This window comes from Bactrocera dorsalis, chromosome 2, assembly GCF_023373825.1.
Source record: "Bactrocera dorsalis isolate Fly_Bdor chromosome 2, ASM2337382v1, whole genome shotgun sequence".
Taxonomy (NCBI): Eukaryota; Metazoa; Arthropoda; class Insecta; order Diptera; family Tephritidae; genus Bactrocera; species Bactrocera dorsalis.
This window is the reverse complement of record NC_064304.1, coordinates 37,160,260-37,180,668: the sequence shown is the minus strand read 5'-3', so window position 1 is coordinate 37,180,668 and position 20,409 is coordinate 37,160,260. Positions and strand designations below refer to the sequence as shown.

General features: G+C 33.4%; 1 protein-coding gene across 12 annotated transcripts in view; it reads right to left on the bottom strand.

Moving 5' to 3' along the window:
* Positions 1 to 20,409, bottom strand: part of LOC105226369 (shootin-1) — a 49,929-nt gene that overhangs the window by 18,898 nt on the left and 10,622 nt on the right. For 8 of the 12 annotated variants that reach the window (XM_049448960.1, XM_049448962.1, XM_049448963.1 and 5 more), the window contains exon 7: positions 14,562 to 20,019. In XM_049448960.1, the coding sequence (XP_049304917.1) occupies positions 17,485 to 20,019 (2,535 nt within the window). In that variant the 3' untranslated portion in view covers positions 14,562 to 17,484. Of the gene's footprint in view, positions 1 to 3,613; positions 4,038 to 9,019; positions 9,242 to 9,737; positions 9,928 to 10,001; positions 10,115 to 10,195; positions 10,518 to 10,583; positions 10,771 to 11,146; positions 11,390 to 14,561; positions 20,020 to 20,409 lie in introns of those variants that run through there. The other 4 variants (XM_049448965.1, XM_049448966.1, XM_049448967.1 and 1 more) reach the window with 3 other exon arrangements.

The following is a 20,409-nucleotide window of genomic DNA, read 5'->3' as shown; positions in this document are numbered from 1 at the left end:
TGATCACGTTTATATATTATTGATAAAATTGACGAACTATATTTTCAGTTTGGCCGTTGAGAATTTTGCAGATTTTTTAAATAGAAATACAAAGCTATAATACCCTTCAAAGGTACATAGATTTCTTATAGCAACTACCATGCGCGCATGTACATACATATGGTATGACTAAATCTAAGCATGTAAACGGCCAAAAAAGAAGCTTTCATACACATAAATAATCTTCAAGTCGCATTAAGGTTATTTAATAAGGCAAACATTTTTGTGAATATTTTATTTATCTTCATTTTGATCAGTCAATTTATTTGGCAGCTATGTTATGTGCAATAAGAGTCCGTTCTAAACAATTTGTTCGGATGCTGTACCGTTATCTTGGAAAATTATTCGCGTTTAATTTCATGTATGCAGCTATCTTGCCAAAAAAAAGGACGTGTGCAATATTTCAGAACGATATCTCAGTACTCAGGGACTAGTTCGCGTATACTTATAATCAGACAAACAAACTTATGGAATAACGGAAGCTCTGTGCAAAGTAGGTGCCGTACAGGCTAGCAATTGGGACAATGAACCTGATCCGAGACGATCGAAGAATTTCTTTTAATTAAACGTCCTCCGCATTTTTCTTTTTCGTATATGGTCATTAGTGATATTTTTCTGTGCGGAGATCTTAAGAAGGCGCTCGCTGCTAAAAAATTAAGCGACGTTGAAGCGGTATCAAAGAATTTGGCTATCTGCTCGAAAGGCTATTTGAACCAAGAAGCTTACACTTACCAGGGTAAGACGAGACAAACTAATTGAAATTTTAGAAGAGAACGACTTTATATCCTTCATTGGTACTTTGGGTGGATTTAATATTTCGAATTGGGGAACATTTGCTTGAGCAGGAAACTGCCGACGTTCACTTTTCAAGTTATTATATTGATTAGGTTGTTAGAGCGGACACAAAATGGCAAAAAAAACATCGAAACACACCTAACAAATTTCTAGTAAGTGTATATGCTGATCCAACAACAGATATTAGAATATTTATATTAAAGTTGTTGATTCTTTTTAACAGCCGCTCCATAAAATTTCAATTTCTGTCTAAAAAGAAATATTAAATGTAGAAAAAATCTTTTTTTTCTAATTTGATTTGATTTTTATTTTTAGTTTGGACCGCGCCTAAATCATTTTCCTTTTCCCCATGTATTTAGCATGCGATTTTTATATTTTTATACTCTCGCAACAAAGTTGCTAAGGAGAGTACTATAGTTTTGTTCACATAACGGTTGTTTGTAAGTCCTAAAACTAAAAGAGTCAGATATAGGGTTATTTATACCAAAGTGATCAGGGTGACGAGTAGAGTTGAAATCCGGATGTCTGTCTGTCCGTCCGTACGTGCAAGCTGTAACTTGAGTAAAAATTGAGATATCATGATGAAACTTGGTACGCGTATTTCTTGGCTCCATAAGAAGGTTAAGTTCGAAGATGGGCAAAATCGGCCCACTGCCACACCCACAAAATGGCGGAAACCGAAATCCTATAAAGTGTCATAACTAAGCCATAAATAAAGATATTAAAGTAAAATTTAGCACAAAGGATCGCATTAGTAAGGGTCATATTTGGACCTAATTTTTTTGGAAAAGTGGGCGTGGCCCCGCCCCCTACTAAGTTTTTTGTACATATCTCGGAAACTACTATAGTTATGTCAACCAAACTCTATAGAGTCGTTTCCTTCAGGCATTTCCATATACAGTTCAAAAATGGAAGAAATCGGATAATAACCACGCCCACCTCCCATACAAAGGTTATGTTGAAAATCACTAAAAGTGCGTTAACCGACTAACAAAAAACGTCAGAAACACTAAATTTTACGGAGGAAATGGCAGAAGAAAGCTGCACCCAGGCTTTTTTTTAAAATTGAAAATGGGCGTGGCGTCGCCCACTTATGGACCAAAAACCATATCTCAGGAACTACTCTACCGATTTCAATGAATTTCGGTATATAATATTTTCTTAACACCCTGGTGACATGTACAAAATAGGGACGAAATCGGTTCACAACCACGCCTTCTTCCAATATAACGCTCTTTTGAATTCCATCTGATGCCTTCTCTGTATAATATATACATTAGGAACCAATGATGGCAGCGGAATAAAACTTTACATAAATACGGTAATTGAGCTGAGGTATCCCTGGTGGAAAAGTTGTCGTGATAGGACTATATCTTTTCAAGGTCCCTGATATAGAACACGAAGAACTCAGTGCCTAACCTAACCTAATCTAATTTTTCACCGAAAATATCGGTAAATCTCTCAGAATTTAATTCTAATTAATTTTACAGCAAAAATAAAAAATATGTTAATGACGGATAATGAAATCTCGATTATCCCTTTATCATGCGAGAGTATAAAATGTTCGGTGACACCTGAACTTAGCCCTTCCTTACTTGTTTGTATTAAATTTTTATCTGCAAAGCGAATACACCTACAACATTCAAAAAAATATTCCAATACAAAACTCAGCGCTCTTCAAAAAAGCTCTGATTGAGTTTTCCCTAAAATCATTCCTTAAAAGGTTAAAGTAATGCAACAAATGTACTGTGGTCATACAGTACACCATGTCGTATGAGCAACCTATAATTTATTAGACACTTGTATGAATGCTCGGCACATTTTGCGTACAACTTTTGAAGGAATTTTGTAAGAAAAAGTCCACAAAACCTTTCAACGTCCATATGAGGTTCTCTTGTTCCAGTCTGAATAGCGAAAGGAGTTATCTGCTGATTTCAAATATAGCAATAAGTTTGCTGTTTAATGCAAAATATCAACAAATCCCATATTAAATACATGGGAGAGAGATACTATGATTTAAGCACGGTTTAAATTGAGCTTCTTTACGTTGAATAATGTTTTTTAAGGCAAAAACGTCTATATAAGAAACTAACTTGGGTGATAACAGATAGTATATACACTATGTAGATATGTAATAATATTTAATAATTAAATAAATATTGTAAAAAATCGTCTCTAATAAAATAATGTCACGCTATGCTCTTCTCAACGGGCGTAATTTTCAAAAATTATAATATCAAAAGCAAATACAACAAGGCGAAATTATATTTCGGCATATCACAGGTGATAAAGTGCACATTAATTTAATCATGAAAACTTTGCGGTCGCAAAAACAAAGTAAAATTTATGTAAATATGTAGCCATGACAATGGAAAACGAATTGCACACACACACACACACAAAGTCAATTGAACTTAAATGTGGGCCAAGCGCGTTGAATGATATGGACGTATGCTTGTGTGGCTGAGCGCGCGGACAAGGGAGCACAGAGAGAACGTGCGCGAATGTTGATGAGTGTGAGCAATGTGACATACAATAATATGATTTGCATTTACTACTATATACGATATACAGCAAGCGTAGTTGTGTGGGTGTCAAACACATATACATGCATATGAATGCTTTCATGCATATTACACACACACACACGCACACTTGCGTGCTCTTTGGAGTTGCTGCTGGTCATGGTGGCGCATACATACATAGTACATGCGCAAACACATAAGTAGTATGTACAAACGTAACGGTATGCATGTATGTGGATGCGTGTGTGACCTACCTGTTGCTGCGCCTTGCACATGTTGTTTAACCGTACCGATAATTTTCTCCTTTTGCAAATTGTGCGCGACGATGCTATCGCTGAATGTCGCTGCTCCCGCTGCCCCGCCGCTGGGACCAACGTCCGCTTGCTTATAAATTAGTTTAGTTGGTAGTGGTGGCGGTATTGGCGGCGGCGGCGGTGGCGGTGGCGGTGTTGGTGCCGCTGTCGTTGTTGTTATTGTTAATGGTTCAGTCTGTGCGGATGTTGTTAAGCAGTTTGTCGATGTGTTAGAGTTATTTTTGTATTTCTGTAATTCAATCTCGGCATGCTCGGCACGTGCAATCGCCTTGCGCAATTCCTCTTCCAGAATTTCCACTCTTACTTTGAAAGTGTTTAGTTCATCGTTAGTATTTTTTTGTATAGCCGCTTCCATAAGAGATTTCTACAAAGTGAGGGGGGGTTGGAAAATTAGTAGAAAAAAATTATAACATAAAAATAAAGTTAAAAGATGAGTTATGAGCGGCATTGGAGCAAACAAACGCAAGTCAACATAAAATACGAGTTTCGAACAAATCAAAATAACTCTAAAGCACAGTTATGAGTAGTAGAAAAGCAGTAAACATACATATACAACTAATCAATACAAAAAATGCATTGAAAGAGAAAATAAGTAAAATAAACATAATAGATGAAAGCGGTAAAAACCTATGGGAAAGTTGGTTGTGTAAGTGAGTAAAGCGCATGCGCCATATTTTATTTTGTGTTAAAAAAATAGCGATTTGTTATGTTAATAAAAAATAATAATAGAAACATGTCATATAACGGTCACAGCTAATGTAAATTTACAAAAACATATATTTTGTTTTCAAAAATTTGAGGTTATAACGGGGTTTTCAATAAGAACGCTACTAAACGTTAAGTTTAAAAACAAGTTAAAACAAAAACGGTTTGGGAGAGCGATGAAATTATTTATTCCTGTTAAAGTACATTCGATGCCATTTATGTATGGAACTCGATTTCTTTTGCATGGCCACCACGAGCTAATTTTCGACGGTTTTCAAGCATAAATCGGCCGAAACAGTTACAATTTCACGTTCGATATTCTACGAAGATCATCAATTGTCGCTGGCATGTTGGCATAGACCATAAACTTGACGTAACCTCACAGGATATAGTCTAACGGCGTCAAATCGCACAACCGCGGCGGACAATTGACTTTGTGAGATAACGCGTTCACCAAACTTGGTTTTCAATAAATCGATTGTGACATTCACTGTGTGACTTTCGACACCGTACTGTTGAAATCACATATTGTCCAAGTCCATATGATCGAATTCGGGCTTCATGATAATTTTTCAATGAAAATCCGGATCATTTTCAAGTTGTTGCTCAGCCCAATTCACAAACATACGACGATTCTTGCGGTCAGCGGCTTCTTGTAACAATGTTAGCCTAACATTTTTGCGCAAAATTCGCCACAACAGAGATGCCCAACGCTTGAGAATGACGTGTGGTTCTTCCTCAATTGATGCGCTATCGGCAGTAATATTCACTACAATACGTGCGCTTCTTTGCCTGACTGGCATATTTTGTACCGTGCCTGTGGATTGAAATTTTTCCACTAGAAGCTCAAGTGTTCATCTCACAGGACGACTATGGCGACCATAAATTAGAAGTAGCGCTCTTAAAGTTGAGTCCACTCTCCGAATTTCGATAGCAAATTTTAATAATTTCGACTCGTTGTTGGATCGTTTATCTTTCCATGATGGAATGGCAAATCTTACTGAAGAGAAATGTCGAAAGAGCGTGAAAAAATATGACGTCGTTTACTGTTTCTATTGGTCTACTTTTATAGCGGTCCCTATTGAAAAACCCATTATCTTCAAAAATAGCAAAAAAAACAGCATATATTCATATCTCAAATAGTTTTTGAGTTACAGCCTTCTGCAGTGTAGTCCTGTTCAATCAGCTCTTTCAGTTTAATTTTAAAAGAGTTTTTTCTTAAACTACATTTTTACATGAGTGATTACTTGGAAGCAAATTATACGAGTACCATCACTATTAAATATTTCTTTCGACCGTAAGTCGTTGTACGAACAATATCCTTTATTAGAGATTTTTTTAGGCATAGTCTACGTAGAAGGCCGGGAATAACTATTGCAGATCACTGAATGATCTTTGTGTTTTAGATCTCGTTTAGATATCGTTTTTGTTAAATGACAGAGTTAACAGCCTATATCACATTATGTGAGCCACTTAAAATAGCATAAGTTAAAAAGCGCAAAATTGTCATTTTCGCCAAGCACAAATATTGACAGCTTATACTTTCAGAAAGCACTTGCTTATTATGGTCCGTATAACATTGGACAATTTCGTAATTTCCTTAGTTATTTAATTACCTACATATACTACTATGAGCAAAATATAGCAATACTTTGTTTATAATTTTAAAATTCTTCATTTATTCTTCAAACTCTATGTGGTTTCCCTCAAAGTAATCCTCGTTGACCTCAATATATTTTTGACAATATTTTTTCCAATCCTCGATACAGTTATTAAACAAAATTTCCAGAAAAACTTCAATGCGCGTAGCGATTCACGTTTAATGTCTCCAAAAAGTTTCCTTGCAGCGGTCGTTTGAGTTTTGCTGCAATAGCAACAAGTCACACGGAGCTAAATCACAAAATTGGTTGAAAATTTGGCGAAAGACTCCTGAAGCATCAACGCAGTATGTGGCGATGCATTATCGTGTGCAAAAAACAAGAGTTGTCGGTCCATAATTCCGTTCTGTTTTTACGTATAGTTTCGCGCAAATGACGCATAACAATCGAATAGTATTCCTGGTTGACAGTTTGGCCGGTCGGAAGGAATTCGAAGCGCACGCCACCTCGATAATCAAAAAAACTGTCAACTATATCTTGATTTTTGGTCTGATTTGCTTGTTTTTATCGGCTTCGGCTCACCTTTGCCACGATAACCGACAGATTGATCGTCTGTTTCCGTCTCGTAAGTATAGATTCAAAGCTCGTCGCCAGTAATATGTTTCAGGACATCCGGGTAGTCGGAAAGCACTCTTTCACAGACTTTATCACGAAGCTTTTTTTCGAAAAAATTTAGTGATTTTGGAACCAACCTTGCTTTCATTTTTCTTAGGCCCAAATGATCTTTCAAAATGGTTTTCACTGATCTTTACGATATTGCAATTAGATCAAGCACCAATTTTATTGACGTGCTGATCATCTGTTGATGTTGATGTCCGTCCTGGACGTAATTCGTCGTCAACGCGTTCTCGACCCACTTTGAATAAGTTGTACCAATCAAAAACACTTGCTCGCGACAAGCAATTACCACCGAACTTTCAAGTCGAGAAATTTGATTGCGCACACAAAATTTAATGGAACTTTTTTATTGAATAATTTCATTTATCGAATTCACTCATCGAATGCAGTTTATGTGCTTCAGAAAGACAAGCGTATACTAAACATGAATGATTATTTTGATTTGACATTTGACACAAATGCATCTGACAGTCATACCAACCTAGAAAAAAAAAATCGACGAATGAGTTATCGCGCGAAATTTAAATTAAAAAGTCTTACTATTTTTTGCCACAGTAGTATGTTTTGTTGTAAAAGTAAATTTTAAGAAAACTTCTATTCAATTATCACCTCTATGTCATTATTACCGTTGTATCGTCGTTGCAGCGCTAAAAGTCTATGAGGTTTATTCAAAAAGCAAAAAAAACAAAAATTCCTGTGTAAAATGTATGGGAACCTAAAAAAAATAGCGACCCATTAGTGTTAAGCTATAGCGCCTGACTTGAGGGAGGATTTTTTGTTTGTCAATCACTAACATTTGAGGGGGTAAGAGTTGAAAAAGAAATTAAAAAAAAAAAAAATTTTGGAGCACCAGTGTGTCCGGATCACATTAACTTTGCTCAGCGAAGCCTTATATTTTAAAAAATTCATAATCGACGCCTTAAAGCAACTTTCTCAATTTTTGATTGTCTAAATAGCAGCTTCTAAACTAAATTTATTCTCCTTTCTTTTGATACGAAGATTATTATTTATATTTTCTAGCTTAAGTATTTAAAGGGGGTATACCAGAGCAGTATGACACTTTCAAAAAATCTGTTTTTTTTTGCTTTTTCAATAGCTTGTATTTTCAAAAATATTCTATGAAAGGCAGGGTCGTATCTTGAATAGTTTTTGAATGGCAGCGTTCGAAAGAGCGACTGCTCGCAGATATATGTAATTCGATAGTTGAAACTTTAAAAGTTTTTCTCAAAACGATATTTTTCAAAATTGCTGACATCAGAACTCAACGAGAAAGTGGCTGATCGACTTCAAATTGAAACGAAGTATTCTAGAATATATTTACTATACAATGACCTACGATCTTTTTGACTGGTTGAAAATTTTTAATTTGGCATTAAAAGCACAATAAATTTTTTCAGAACTATAGGATATACTTTCAACTTTAATAACCTTTTTGAATTTGTTTGTTTCAGCTAGTCATTCTGCCAGAATCATGTCAGCAGTTGGGTAAATTTTTTTTTTGACACCTACGAAGACAGCACATAACTCCGTTATTTTGCAGTATTTTTGTAAAAAAAATCTTATTATGTCCAAAGAAGTTCGAACCATTCGATCGAGTTCTTTTTTTTTTTTTTAGTTCACGAAAATCTACTAATTTTTCATGTGTTACACTGGTATAGCCCCTTAAGACGTTTTCCTGCCGAGGAGGTTGTTGCTCTAGAAGCCTAATTTATAGGTCATATGATATAAGTTATTGATCATATTATGCTGTCAGATCAAATTTCGACGCCAAATACATAAGTTCGAAATGTACCAAAGGTAATTGTTAATGTAACGGTTATTTAGTCCCCGTTGGGGTGGCAAGGTTTAGATAAGTTGTCATTGAAGTCAACCAACGGCGCTGGAACTGTGCTGTTTCGACGGGGTCGGTCCATAAGGTTAGCTGGGCATGCAACGATTCGCACACAAAGTAGTCAAGTAAAGCTTTATTTTATACAGGCAGCATGGCAATCAAGCATTATTAACACAAAATATTTCGCTCGCTTTTGGCAAAATTTTATTAGAGCAAATGTTAAAACTCTTCATCTCCAATTTAAGCCAGCATATGCTTGATAGCCCACGAATTGTACCTTAATGATTAAGTTTAGAATACAACAAAAACATGCGCTCGCTTGGCTGTAACATTAAACAGCCCCAGACTGCACGAACATCTACCTAGAAAGTAAAGCTTAAAATAGATGAGCTTCACTAGTTAAATTCCCCGCGCACAGCACAAAATGCACATATAACAAACAATTTCCTGTTCATGCAGTAAGAAATAGAATGCGGCTCTATTAAAATAGCAGCAACTGTTAAAAGCGCACTGTCAACGTTTCGTTCTTACACTCTTGGTATATGTATTTTTGTTGTAGTGCTATGGTTCAACAAGAATGTGATTCGCTTTTCACCTCCACCAAAGCATACTCCGTACGCCATTACACCTATGTATGTATGCCCTCTGTATGTGTGCTGTTTTGATTTGAAAAAGTTTCGATATTTGTGCCGCACGCTTTTAAGCTTAAGAGCTTCTAAATATATTATGAAAGAAGCCAGAGACCCTTTTCAAACCCTAAATATAGCGGATTTAATTAATTATTGGTTTATAGATATACTATATAATTTTTTTGCTTAATTCTAAAGTAAATAGATAGATGTAAATTGTATAGGTATATGTATATACAAAATACATATGCATATATGTTTAGAAAATTCCAATTCAAATTCTAAATTTGCTATAAAAAATTATAGCACATTTATTATGCTATAAATGTTCCTATAAAAAACTTTTATCAAAGAATTTTTAGTCCGTACACAAAAAAACTTTTATTTTTATGTATATATACACAAAATATTATAGCACATTATGCTATAAATGTTCCAATAAAAAGATTTAATATTAGAATCTTTAGTCTGTACAAAAAAACTTTTGTTTATATACATATATGTATACACAAAATATTATAGCACATTATGCTATAAATGTTCCTATAAAAAATTATATTTTCAGAACCTTTAGTCTGTATAGAAAAAAAAAATTTTGTTTATTTATTTCAGCCCCCACTTACCATTTCGACAATGCGTTCATTATGGTCGCGATTTTGATTTTCGACTTCCTCTTTGATTTGTTCGATTTCCTCATTCACCTTTTCCGTTGTCGGTGAAGGACTTGGCGCTGGCTGGCCATCGGTTAGATCGCGTGCGCGCGCATTTAGTTCATCGTTGCGCTGCTTCAATTTGATGAGCGCTGCTTCCATTCTGGTTTAAAAAAAATATACATATGTATATAATTAATAATTCTGCAATATTAGATTAAAATTGTTTATTCATACTTTTTGCTTGTTTCAACGCTTTCTTTCATGTTGTCCGTCAACAGTTTGGCAACTTTGGTCAGATTCGTGTTTTCCGTGCGCATGGTTTCGTTCTCCTCCTCCAAATGGTGTTGCTGCAAAGCAAATTTTTTTTATAATAAATATTATTTGGTTTTTTATTATTATTTTTTGCTTAAATTTTACTTGGCACTCACATTTTCCAGCAACTCGGCTATTTTCTCATTGGCTTCATAGAGCTGCAGCTCAACCGCATTCATTGAGTTCTTCAATGTTTGAAATTCGTCGACCAAACGCTCGACTAGTTCGCTTGTAATGGGCAAGGCTGCCGTGGGTTCCACATCTACGATGCTCTCCATTTCATTGCTGCCCAACGTAGGTATGATTTTCAGCAATTTGCTGCTCAAACTGGCTGAAGCTAAGGGTGTGGCATGCAAAAGCGTCGTACGCGGTGTGGTTGGTGGTGTTGCCGCTAACAGTTTTTGCTTTTCCTGCAATGTTTGCAACTCCTGCTCCAAGCTGGTGGTATGAGGAAAGGCATTTGTTTTAATTTACTGTTATAAAAGTAGTTTGATTTGTTCTTACCTGCTGATCTTTTCGATCTTCATCTTATGCAACTTATCCAAAGCGTTGCGTTCAGTGCTCATTTTATTCAACTTGATGGTCAACTCTTTTAATTGTGTTTCATTGTCGAGTTGTTGTTTCTTCAAAGCGGATAAGTCATCGAGAATTTTTGTCTTCTCCGACTCCAGCTCATTTTGCGCCCTTTTGCCTGCAGGGAAAATTTACAAACGCATGAAATGTATTAAAATAAAGTGGTCAGAATTTTTGGCAGCATTTTATTTTTTATTTTTTTTATTTTATTTTATTTATTTTATTTTATTTTTTTTTATTTTATTTTATTTTTTTTTTCTTCTTTTAATTATATATTATTAACTATATGTATATACCTTAGGGTAAGTCAACAAATAAAAACTAATATCGATTTAGTTCAAATTAACATAAATACAGAGGAAACAAGAAGAACCGTTAACTTTGGCACTTTACCACCCTAATATGCATATTATAACTTTATATTTATTTAAAAACTCTTTTTTTTATTTTAATTTAAATTCTATTTCAAATTTATATTCTTCCCTCCAACTTACCATCTTCAATTTCGATCTTCAGCGCTTTATTCTCCTCCTTCAGCGCAATATTGTCTTCCAGCAAAGTGAAGAGATCAGTCTCGGGATCCTGCTCATTGTAATCGGGATCACGTACACGACTACGACTGCGCGTTTTGCCCTCCTGCGTGCGAAAACGCGCTACCGGTATGCGGCCACGTCGCTCCATCTTCGAAACAATTGACGAATGAGTAAATTATGATGCTATGCCTTGCGGTATGCTTACTGTTATGTAAAAAGAAAATAGAAAAATTAGTATTTTTAGCTACAATTTTTCTTATCGCGCCCAACACCACAAACAAATTTAAGTGGACAAAAAATGCTACAGAAATATGTGTTAATTCCTAAGCATAAAGCAGCCAGATTAGCGCACCATTCATGCGGTCATTCCTCCACGCAATTTCGAGACATTTTTATTTCCTCAATGCCAACAACCTAACTAATGAAGTACACTATCGTGTAGTATATAATTGAAAATAAAACACAGCGTATTTTCGTTTTGTTTAATCCATTATACTATGGGCGCACAAGTACTCGTACATATTCGTGGAGGAAATATGTCGTAGTGTATGCACGCTTCATTGTTGTTTATGTTGTTTTTATTTTAATTTTAATTGTCTTATTTAAAGTCATAATGCTTCTGCGCTTGCGACATGCTGTCTCTAACAATCTTCGTTACTTAGTATATTGAAACATGTCAAGCTTTCGGGCTTTCCGGCTATTTGCTATTTGCATTTACTTCTTATGCCTTTTCTTTATGCCTTCAATTATTTAGTTTTATGAATTTTATCTTTATTTCTTTTTCAGTGTGGTGTTATTTTTATTACGAGGATATCGGTTTGATGAATTGGATTATATATGTGTGTGTGTTTGACGCGTTTAATTCTTTAATTCTTTTTTCATCTCATTTGTTAGTACTATTTTTAGTAGGTATGTAAATGTTTTGTTTATTTGTTTGTTGTTATTTTGTGGTTTCACATAGTACCTATAGCTATTTGGTAGCTCTTTTATGTTTCATTTGATTTTAATATTTTATATTTTTTAGCCTTTTCATATAATATTGGCTGCTGATTACTAACGTCTTCTCCGCTTGAAATTCCATTTAATAATCGGCATTTATATTTGAATACGTTTACATGTAAATGTTTCATAAGCCTAGGTTTATGATTTTCTTTCTCATTCTATATTATATTCTTAGCTTTTTGTTTTTAATTTGTTTTACACATTTCTTATTTTTTTTTATAAAAAAAAAAAGAAGTTCATGCTGCATTTTTAAGACTAACAAAATTACATTTGAATAAATAAAAATTATATTTTAATGAGCAAAATTTATGTAAGGAATATGATATTCAAAAAAACATAAACAATTTCGAATAATAGAAAAGGAAAGTAAAAAAGTTGAATTAATAAAAAAATAATAATTAATTTTAAATAATTAATTTTTATAATTAAATTAATTTTTTTAGTTAATGCTTTAATTTGAATTAATTATATTGTGTTTTATTATAATGAAGTTAATTACTTTAAATGAAAAAAAAAGATTGAAGAAAGCATTTGAAAACTTGAAAATTTTTGCGTTAAAAGTATTAATTTAATTTAATTTAAAAATTTCGGTTATTTCGGAGAAAATTATTTAAGGCATAAATTAAAAGAAAAAAATTGGAAAAAGACAATCAAACAAATATTAAAAATAGCACATTTTATAAAAACACAAAACAAATATGTGTAAACAACAGAAGAAAACAGAATTAAGAGAAATTAAAAGGATATATGTACATATGTACATACATATGTATGTATATTAATATATGTATATACATAACAAGTATTAAAATATAAAAAATAAAAATAAATGAATGAAAATTCACAGAAAAAAATAAAAATAAACATACTAATTAAAAATAATTATGGTAAACAATTTATAAAATAAAGGCAATAAAAAGTAATTTATAAAAAAAATTTATAATTAAAAAAAAATTATAATTTATAAAAAAAAAAATTATAATTTATAAAAAAAATTTATAATTTATAAAAAAAAAAATTATAATAATTTATAAAAAAAATTTAAAAGAATAATTTACAAAAAATAATATTTAAAAAAATTTGGCATAATGTATAAAAAATATAATAAAAATAATGGAAAAATTAATTTTTAAAAACAAAATCAAAAAAAAAAATTTATAGAACAAAAATAATGCAATTGTTTATCAAAAAAAATTATATAATTTAATTTTTAAATCATATTAAAATCAAACCAAAAAATATGTAAAATATCATATGTATGTATGTATTTAATAAAAAATATTTATGTAAAAAATTTAAACAAAAAATATTTATAAAAACTTTATCAATTTTATTATTCACGATTTAATATTATATTATTATAGTTTTAACATTTAGCAAACATAACAAACAATTATGAGTACTAAATAAAAATATAATTTATAAATTAGATCAAATATAAAAAAATATTATACTTAAAATTCTATACACACATTGTATAATAATTAAAAGAATATGAAAAAATCAAATTAACTAAAAAAATGAGAAAAAAATATAAAAAAAACAAATAAAAAGTATAAAAAAAAACAAATAAAAAATATTAAAAAAAAAAATAAAAGATATTAAAAAAAAATTAAAAATATTAAAAAAAAAACAAATAAAAAATATTTAAACAAAAATTAAAAAAAAATCATTAATTAATTAATTGTACAAAAATTAATAATAATAATAATATATAAATAAAATATAAATAAAAATAATAAAATAAAAAAACCACTAAAACAAAAGTTAATAAATTATACTCTTTAAGTATAAAGAAAATAAAAAATAATTGAAGAAGAATAAAAATATTTAAATTGTTAAAAATAAAATAACTAAAGAATAAATAAATAAAAAAATTAAAAGTTATTAAAAGTGAGCAAAAAAACAAGCAAAATAAAAATTTATAAAAATTAATAACTGAATGGAAACAAATGCTAACAGTAATTAGAAGTTATTCGAAATTTGTATAACTAAAATCATTTAATTTCATTTTTTATTATTAGAAGTTTTTCCTTTTTGTCATTTTTTACTTTTATGCCAAGATAAAGTTGTTGAAATTTGTTACACTTTTCTATTAAACTGAAAATATGAAATTAATAAAATCATAAAAAATAATATTAGAAATAAAAAATAAAAATATGAAATAAAAAATAAATTAATTAAAATAAAATATTAAATAAAATAAAATATTAAATAAAATAAAATAGTAAAATAAAAAGAATAAAAGATAAAATAAAAATAATAAAATAAAGAAAAATTAATTAATATAACTTAAATGGTAATGAAATTAAACAAAAAATAATTAGTAAAAATTAAAAAAAATTAAAATAGTTTCAAAAAATATTTTAATATAAAAATATGAAGCCTTACAATTTCGTTAACCTTAAATATGCAGCTGATTTTTTTTTTAGTTTTTAATTCATAAAAATTCATAAATTTCTTACATTCATTAGTTGTTTTCTAAATAATTGTCAGCAATTAGTTATATCATTTAGATTTTGTATTTGTTATACACTTTGTAATTAAATCATACCTAAAATTGAGAGCTACTTAAAAAATATTTATGAAAAAATTGCGAAATTTTGTTGTTCGTATTTTATGCTTGTCTTGCTGAAACGCGTTCAGAGACAATTATTATGTATTTATAACGCTTTTATTTTTATACTTGAATATGTAGACTATGCCGTTAGTAGCTATAAAAAATCTTTATACAAAAATAAAAAATAATAAAATAACAGCGTAAAATATTGAATTATACATATTTCTGTTTATATACGTATAAATGTATGTAGCTTATGTTTTACATAGAAAATAAATAAAGGCGGCTTGAAGCGCACAGGGTACATATTATATTTTTATACTGCTCTAATTTAATACGGTTCATTCTAAAAGCACAATGCTCAGCCACTCGAAAATTCCTATATGCTTTTATATGAAATTAGTAAATTTTGGTTTATTTTGTGTTTTTTTATTTGTTTTTATTTGAAACATTTTTATCATCGAACGTTTTACAACATTTTGTATTTTTCATTGAGTTTGAAAACAAAAGTTACAACAATCCTTTGGAATTTCTGTATGCGCTTTTGTAATTTGCGGAATTTTTCATTTCCAGTGTTATTGTTTTTCATACGGTGCATTCATTGTTAGTGTGCGTGTGTGTGTGGAGGGGGTATGGATGTGGGGGAGCGGGGGCTTAATGTGTTCTGAACTTCATCTTATAAATTTCGTCAACTTCACGCTACTGTACTTCATTCAACAATTACACGAAACATAGCCAATTTTGTATTATGAATTATAACGGTTATATATAGTACATTTATATAAGTGGTATATATGTATATTTGTATGTGTGTGTGTATGACATTTGATTAATTTCGTTTTTGTTTAAAATTAAAATAATAATTCCGATCACAGAATTCAGACAAATAGTTTCAACATACTTACTCGACATCGACGAGTAAGTTAAAAACATAAAATTTTCTTAAACAAAAAATATTATATAAACAAAAACAAAAAAATACTTAAATTTACTGCATGAAATTTGTGTTGCACCACTCAAATGTAATATGCGATTTTATACATACATATGGAATAAACGATTGTATGTGTGTGTGTGTGATATGAAGAATTTTTAGCATTAGTATACCTTAACGGTAAAAAAACGAGTACCAAAACTAATACGAAAATGCACTAAAAAGGAAGTACACAAATAGCTTCGTTTGCATATGATTGCGGTTAGAGTGTGTGGCAATGGAATGGCTCAATATGTAAATATGTGAGTGTTTTGAGCCTGTACCCAGACCTGAACCGGGACCAGTGACAGGCGTCAATGAAAAGTAATTTAAGGCAAGACAAGACAGCGAGTACGACAGACGGCAATGAGTATGATATGATGATAAATAAATGATAAATAAATAATGTGCGTGTGAGTATGCATATCTTTAAAGTTGCGATATTTGCTTAAGCATTTACATATATGTATATATATTTGGGTATATATACGAAAATAGGAATGATTTGTAACGGTACGCGCAGAAATCACTTGCCAATACGTGTAGATTTGACGCTTTTGCTTACGTTTACGTCATAACGTAACGTTACGCAGTTATTTTGATGTGCCTTCTGCTTGTCACCGCCATTGAATGGTTCATTCTTACACTTGCCTTGCAATTTTGCTCAGAGATTCAAGTGTACTAACTGCTATGATGCAAAAATTATAAGTTTTAAATATTTAATTTACAGTTCTGTGATTTTTTTTTTAAACTAATTGTACTACAAAAATATTATGTATGTATGTATAAGTGTAAGCGTCAGTTTTTCATTTTTCACTTGCAACAAAAAAGTGAGATTTCTTTTTAATACTCTTTGGAGTTTCCAAAACAAAAATGAGGAAAGCAATTAAAATAAAATTAAGGGGTGTGGCCAAAGACCAGTATTGGCGCATTAAATTTGATTTTGTCAAATTGTAAAATGTTAGTAAAAGAAAACATAAAAAATGTTAGGGAGACGATTTTTGAAATACGCCTTTGAGACCAAATAGTTGTGGATTGTATGTTTTTTTTGTTTTTTTTTTTGTGTTTTTGTTTACCGAAAACTTTTCAAAAGTTACTCGTTAAATATCTTACATGCTAATATGTACACACGCAGACACACATACACACGCTAATATAGTAGTTTATTTTGAATTTTTAGTTTTTGTTATTTTGCTTTTTCATTTCTTTCATGTTGTTTTTTTTATGTTTTTGTTTTTAGTATTAGTTTTTGCCTATGATTTTTGTTTGTTTGTTGTGTTTGGTTGCTGTTGCATTTCTAATGTCTTTCGTTTATCCAGCTAAAAATATGCAGTTTTCATATATATACAGTGCTAAATTTTATATGTTTTTGTTTTTGTGTGTTTTCTTTTTCTTTTTCTGCTCTTTAATTATTGTTGCATGGGGGTTTTGTGAAGAGGTGCTACGCTGGCGGCGACAATACATGAGCCCAACATCCAAAGATCCAATGTGTCTACGCAATTTTCGCTATACTTGTTCTAATTAATTTTAATATGATTTCCTTCGATTTAATGCACTCCTCTCCAACGCACTCCCTCCTCTCGCTCTCTCTGTGCCACTCTTAGCTGCATTTCACTGGAATAGCAGCGTCGCAAAGTTGCGTTGCTTCTTAGCCAAGCCTACGTTGCCACCACTGCCACCAACTCCTTCGCCGTTACTGTATTGTTGTTGCTGTTGTTGTGGTTTTTGTTTATACTTATCCGTGCGTAGTTGGCGCCTACGGCGCTAGAGCAGTTTTTCCATATAAGCGTGCAGCTCTTCATTCAGCCGCGCACCGCCATTGTTGCCCACTTTGCTGGCGGCTGTCGCTAGACCAGCTACCGCCGCTGAGTACAGCGCGTTGCTGTTCGACACATTCGCTTCTTTAGCGGCACTTTGCTGCTCGGCACGATACCACTTGTCGAAGGATTCTTTCGGTATCACTTCGCTGTCGTAAATCAAATCGAATACACTACATATCAGCTGATTGGCAGTTGGTGCGTCGTAATTTTGTTGCAGCGCGTCAACGATGGCGTCAAGGCAGGCCAGCTCATGTGTTTCGAGACCGTCTAGGCAACGTCTCAGCAACGGTATACACTTATATCTGAACAGTTCTGTGTCCAATTGACGTAAGCGGCTCGTGCTACTACTTAGTTCCGAAGTCGACGGTGGCATCACAGTTGCATAATCACAGCAGAGGAATTTCGTAAGGCTGCGTATAAAGTGTGTGTTTATGTGCACATTCGTATTTATATAGTCGATGGCTAGATCGCAGCCATTCACCGCATTCAATAAATACTCAATGCGCATCACTTGCTCCACTATGGCAGCGGGATGTGTCGACGTGGATGTAGCCGGCTGCTGTGGTGGCTTGTATGTACGATCGTGTATATACTGAAAGCCATGTGTGTTGATGAATTCGCGCCATTGTGCATTATCGCTCATAAATTGTTGGCCATGATCCAATTTGAACACCTTATTCCAGAGTTCGCGCGTGTAAGTGGCGCCAAATTCCGTGGTGAAGTAGGTGATGAGCGCATGTAGGAAACGTTTCGTGAAGTGTTCGTCGGCCGACCATTGTTGCAGCCAAATGTCAGTGAAATGCAAGAGTTGTTCGTGCAATAGTGGACCGATAAATTCGAATACGTAGGTCCAGAGGTTGGGCACGTCGACCTGCAGATCGGGCAGTTCGTCGGCCAACTCTTTGTAGACCACATTGAACAGTTGCGGTTCGCACACTTTGGAACGCATCAAATGTACGAAGATGGCGGCGCAGGCTTTGCGTTGCGCACGCTTCACGGTTGTCAAGTGCAGATAGTCGGTGAATATATAGTTGAGCAATGATTTATGTTGGCGGCGATTGAGTTGGCACCACTCGTTGACCGCCTCTTGTTGCCAGCTATTGCTGGCATTACTGCTGCGACTGCTGCTCGCATCCAATAGCTCCTCGATCAGCCGGTTGAGCAGTTTTTGGCATTCATTTTTACTCAAGTCCTGCAAGTCCAGGTTTTCCAAAGCGTATTGTATGTCTTTCGGTTCCTGCGGTGATGAGGCTTCACTTGTGCTTTGCTCGTACATCTTTTCCGGTCTGTCGAGCGCCTGAAATGGATTGTTGGCCATTGGTGACATTGTCGTTGCGTTTGCGCCGCTTAACGTGGCGATTTGACGCTTGAAACCGCTGCCGTTCGACGCATTCGTACTGGTGTTTAGGCTTAGCAATGTGGCGGGTGTATTACTGCTGCCGCTGGTCGTGGTTTGGCGTCCAGACGAACGCCATTGGTAGTTGATTGAGTTGCCGAGTTTCGGTGTGCTTTGTGTTACCTCATCGCTGGTGAATTTCAATTTGTTCGGATCGATATTTAGTTTCTGTTGCTCGTGCTGTTGCATAAATTGCTGTGACTTTTGTGATTTTTGAAAGTAGTGTCGGTTGCCCTGATTGCCGCCGCCACCGCCCATGTTACCCCCGATGCTGCTGCTGCCGCCGTAGTTGCCTAGCCGATTGCTTTTATCGTACATGTTGCTGCCGCCGCCGCCGCCACCGATGCCACTCTGCATTTTCTCATCCTGTTTGGCACCGATCGCTGTACGCTTCTGTGTGTTTTGCTGCTGCTGTTGTTGTTGTTGTGACATCTGTTGTTGTTGTGTTTGCGAAAGCTGATGATCCCAGGTGCGTCCGCGCAAGTCCATGACATCCTGCATCATGAAGCGCACGCGACTGCTAATCTTGAAATGGCTGCTCACAGCGCCGGACTTATTGCTGCGCGATTTATGTATGATGTCCTGTATTCGGCGAAAGATTTTATCCATGCGCGCATTGTTGGCATTATCGGCTGATTCCAGTAGATGTCCAACAGTGGTGAGTAACTTACACATGTACTCTAGCTTCTCTTCGGAACCGTGTTCCAGTAGCGATTCGATGCACATGAACACACGATCATTGGTTAGTGACTGTTGTTTAAACATTTCGCCAATAAAACGTACGGTGCCCCAAGCACGACGTCGAAATTGGTACTCTTGATCCTCCAATTCGGACTGTAGTTCCAGCCGCTCTTTCGAATCTTCGCAAATCTCTAGCTTATCGACTAGCGGTTGCAATTTCAGCTTTTTCGCATCGGCATTGTTCACATTTGTTTCGAATTCGTGTTGAATTCGGTTGATCAGTAGGCTCGAGAAGAGCGATTTGCTCTCGGTTTTGCTTTGGAAAAGCACTTTGCAGAATTTGGCGTATGTGGGCGCGAAATTTGGTTCACTAACGGTTTTTTCGAATATTAACAGCATCACCTGTGAAACAAGAAAGTACAATGTTGAGTAACATTTTTTGATGGATAAGTTTGAGCTTACTTTTTATACTGCAAAAAATAGAAGTGCGAAATTTTCGAAATCAGATTTTAAATTGAAAGCCTTTGGAATCAATTTAATATTATCGAAAATCAAATTTAAAATTTTTCGAAATTTAAATATTTTCGAAATTTGTCGGAAAAAGTGCGACAGTTTCGAAAATAATTTATGAAATTGAAAATCTGTGAAATTAAATTAGGATACTATTCCCGAAATTAACACTAATTTCTTTGTCTTTGAATTTTAATTAATTTAATATTTTCGATATCGAAATTTAATTTTCGAAAGTAATTTTAATTTTTTAAATTTTCGAAGTAAAAACATTTCAGAAAT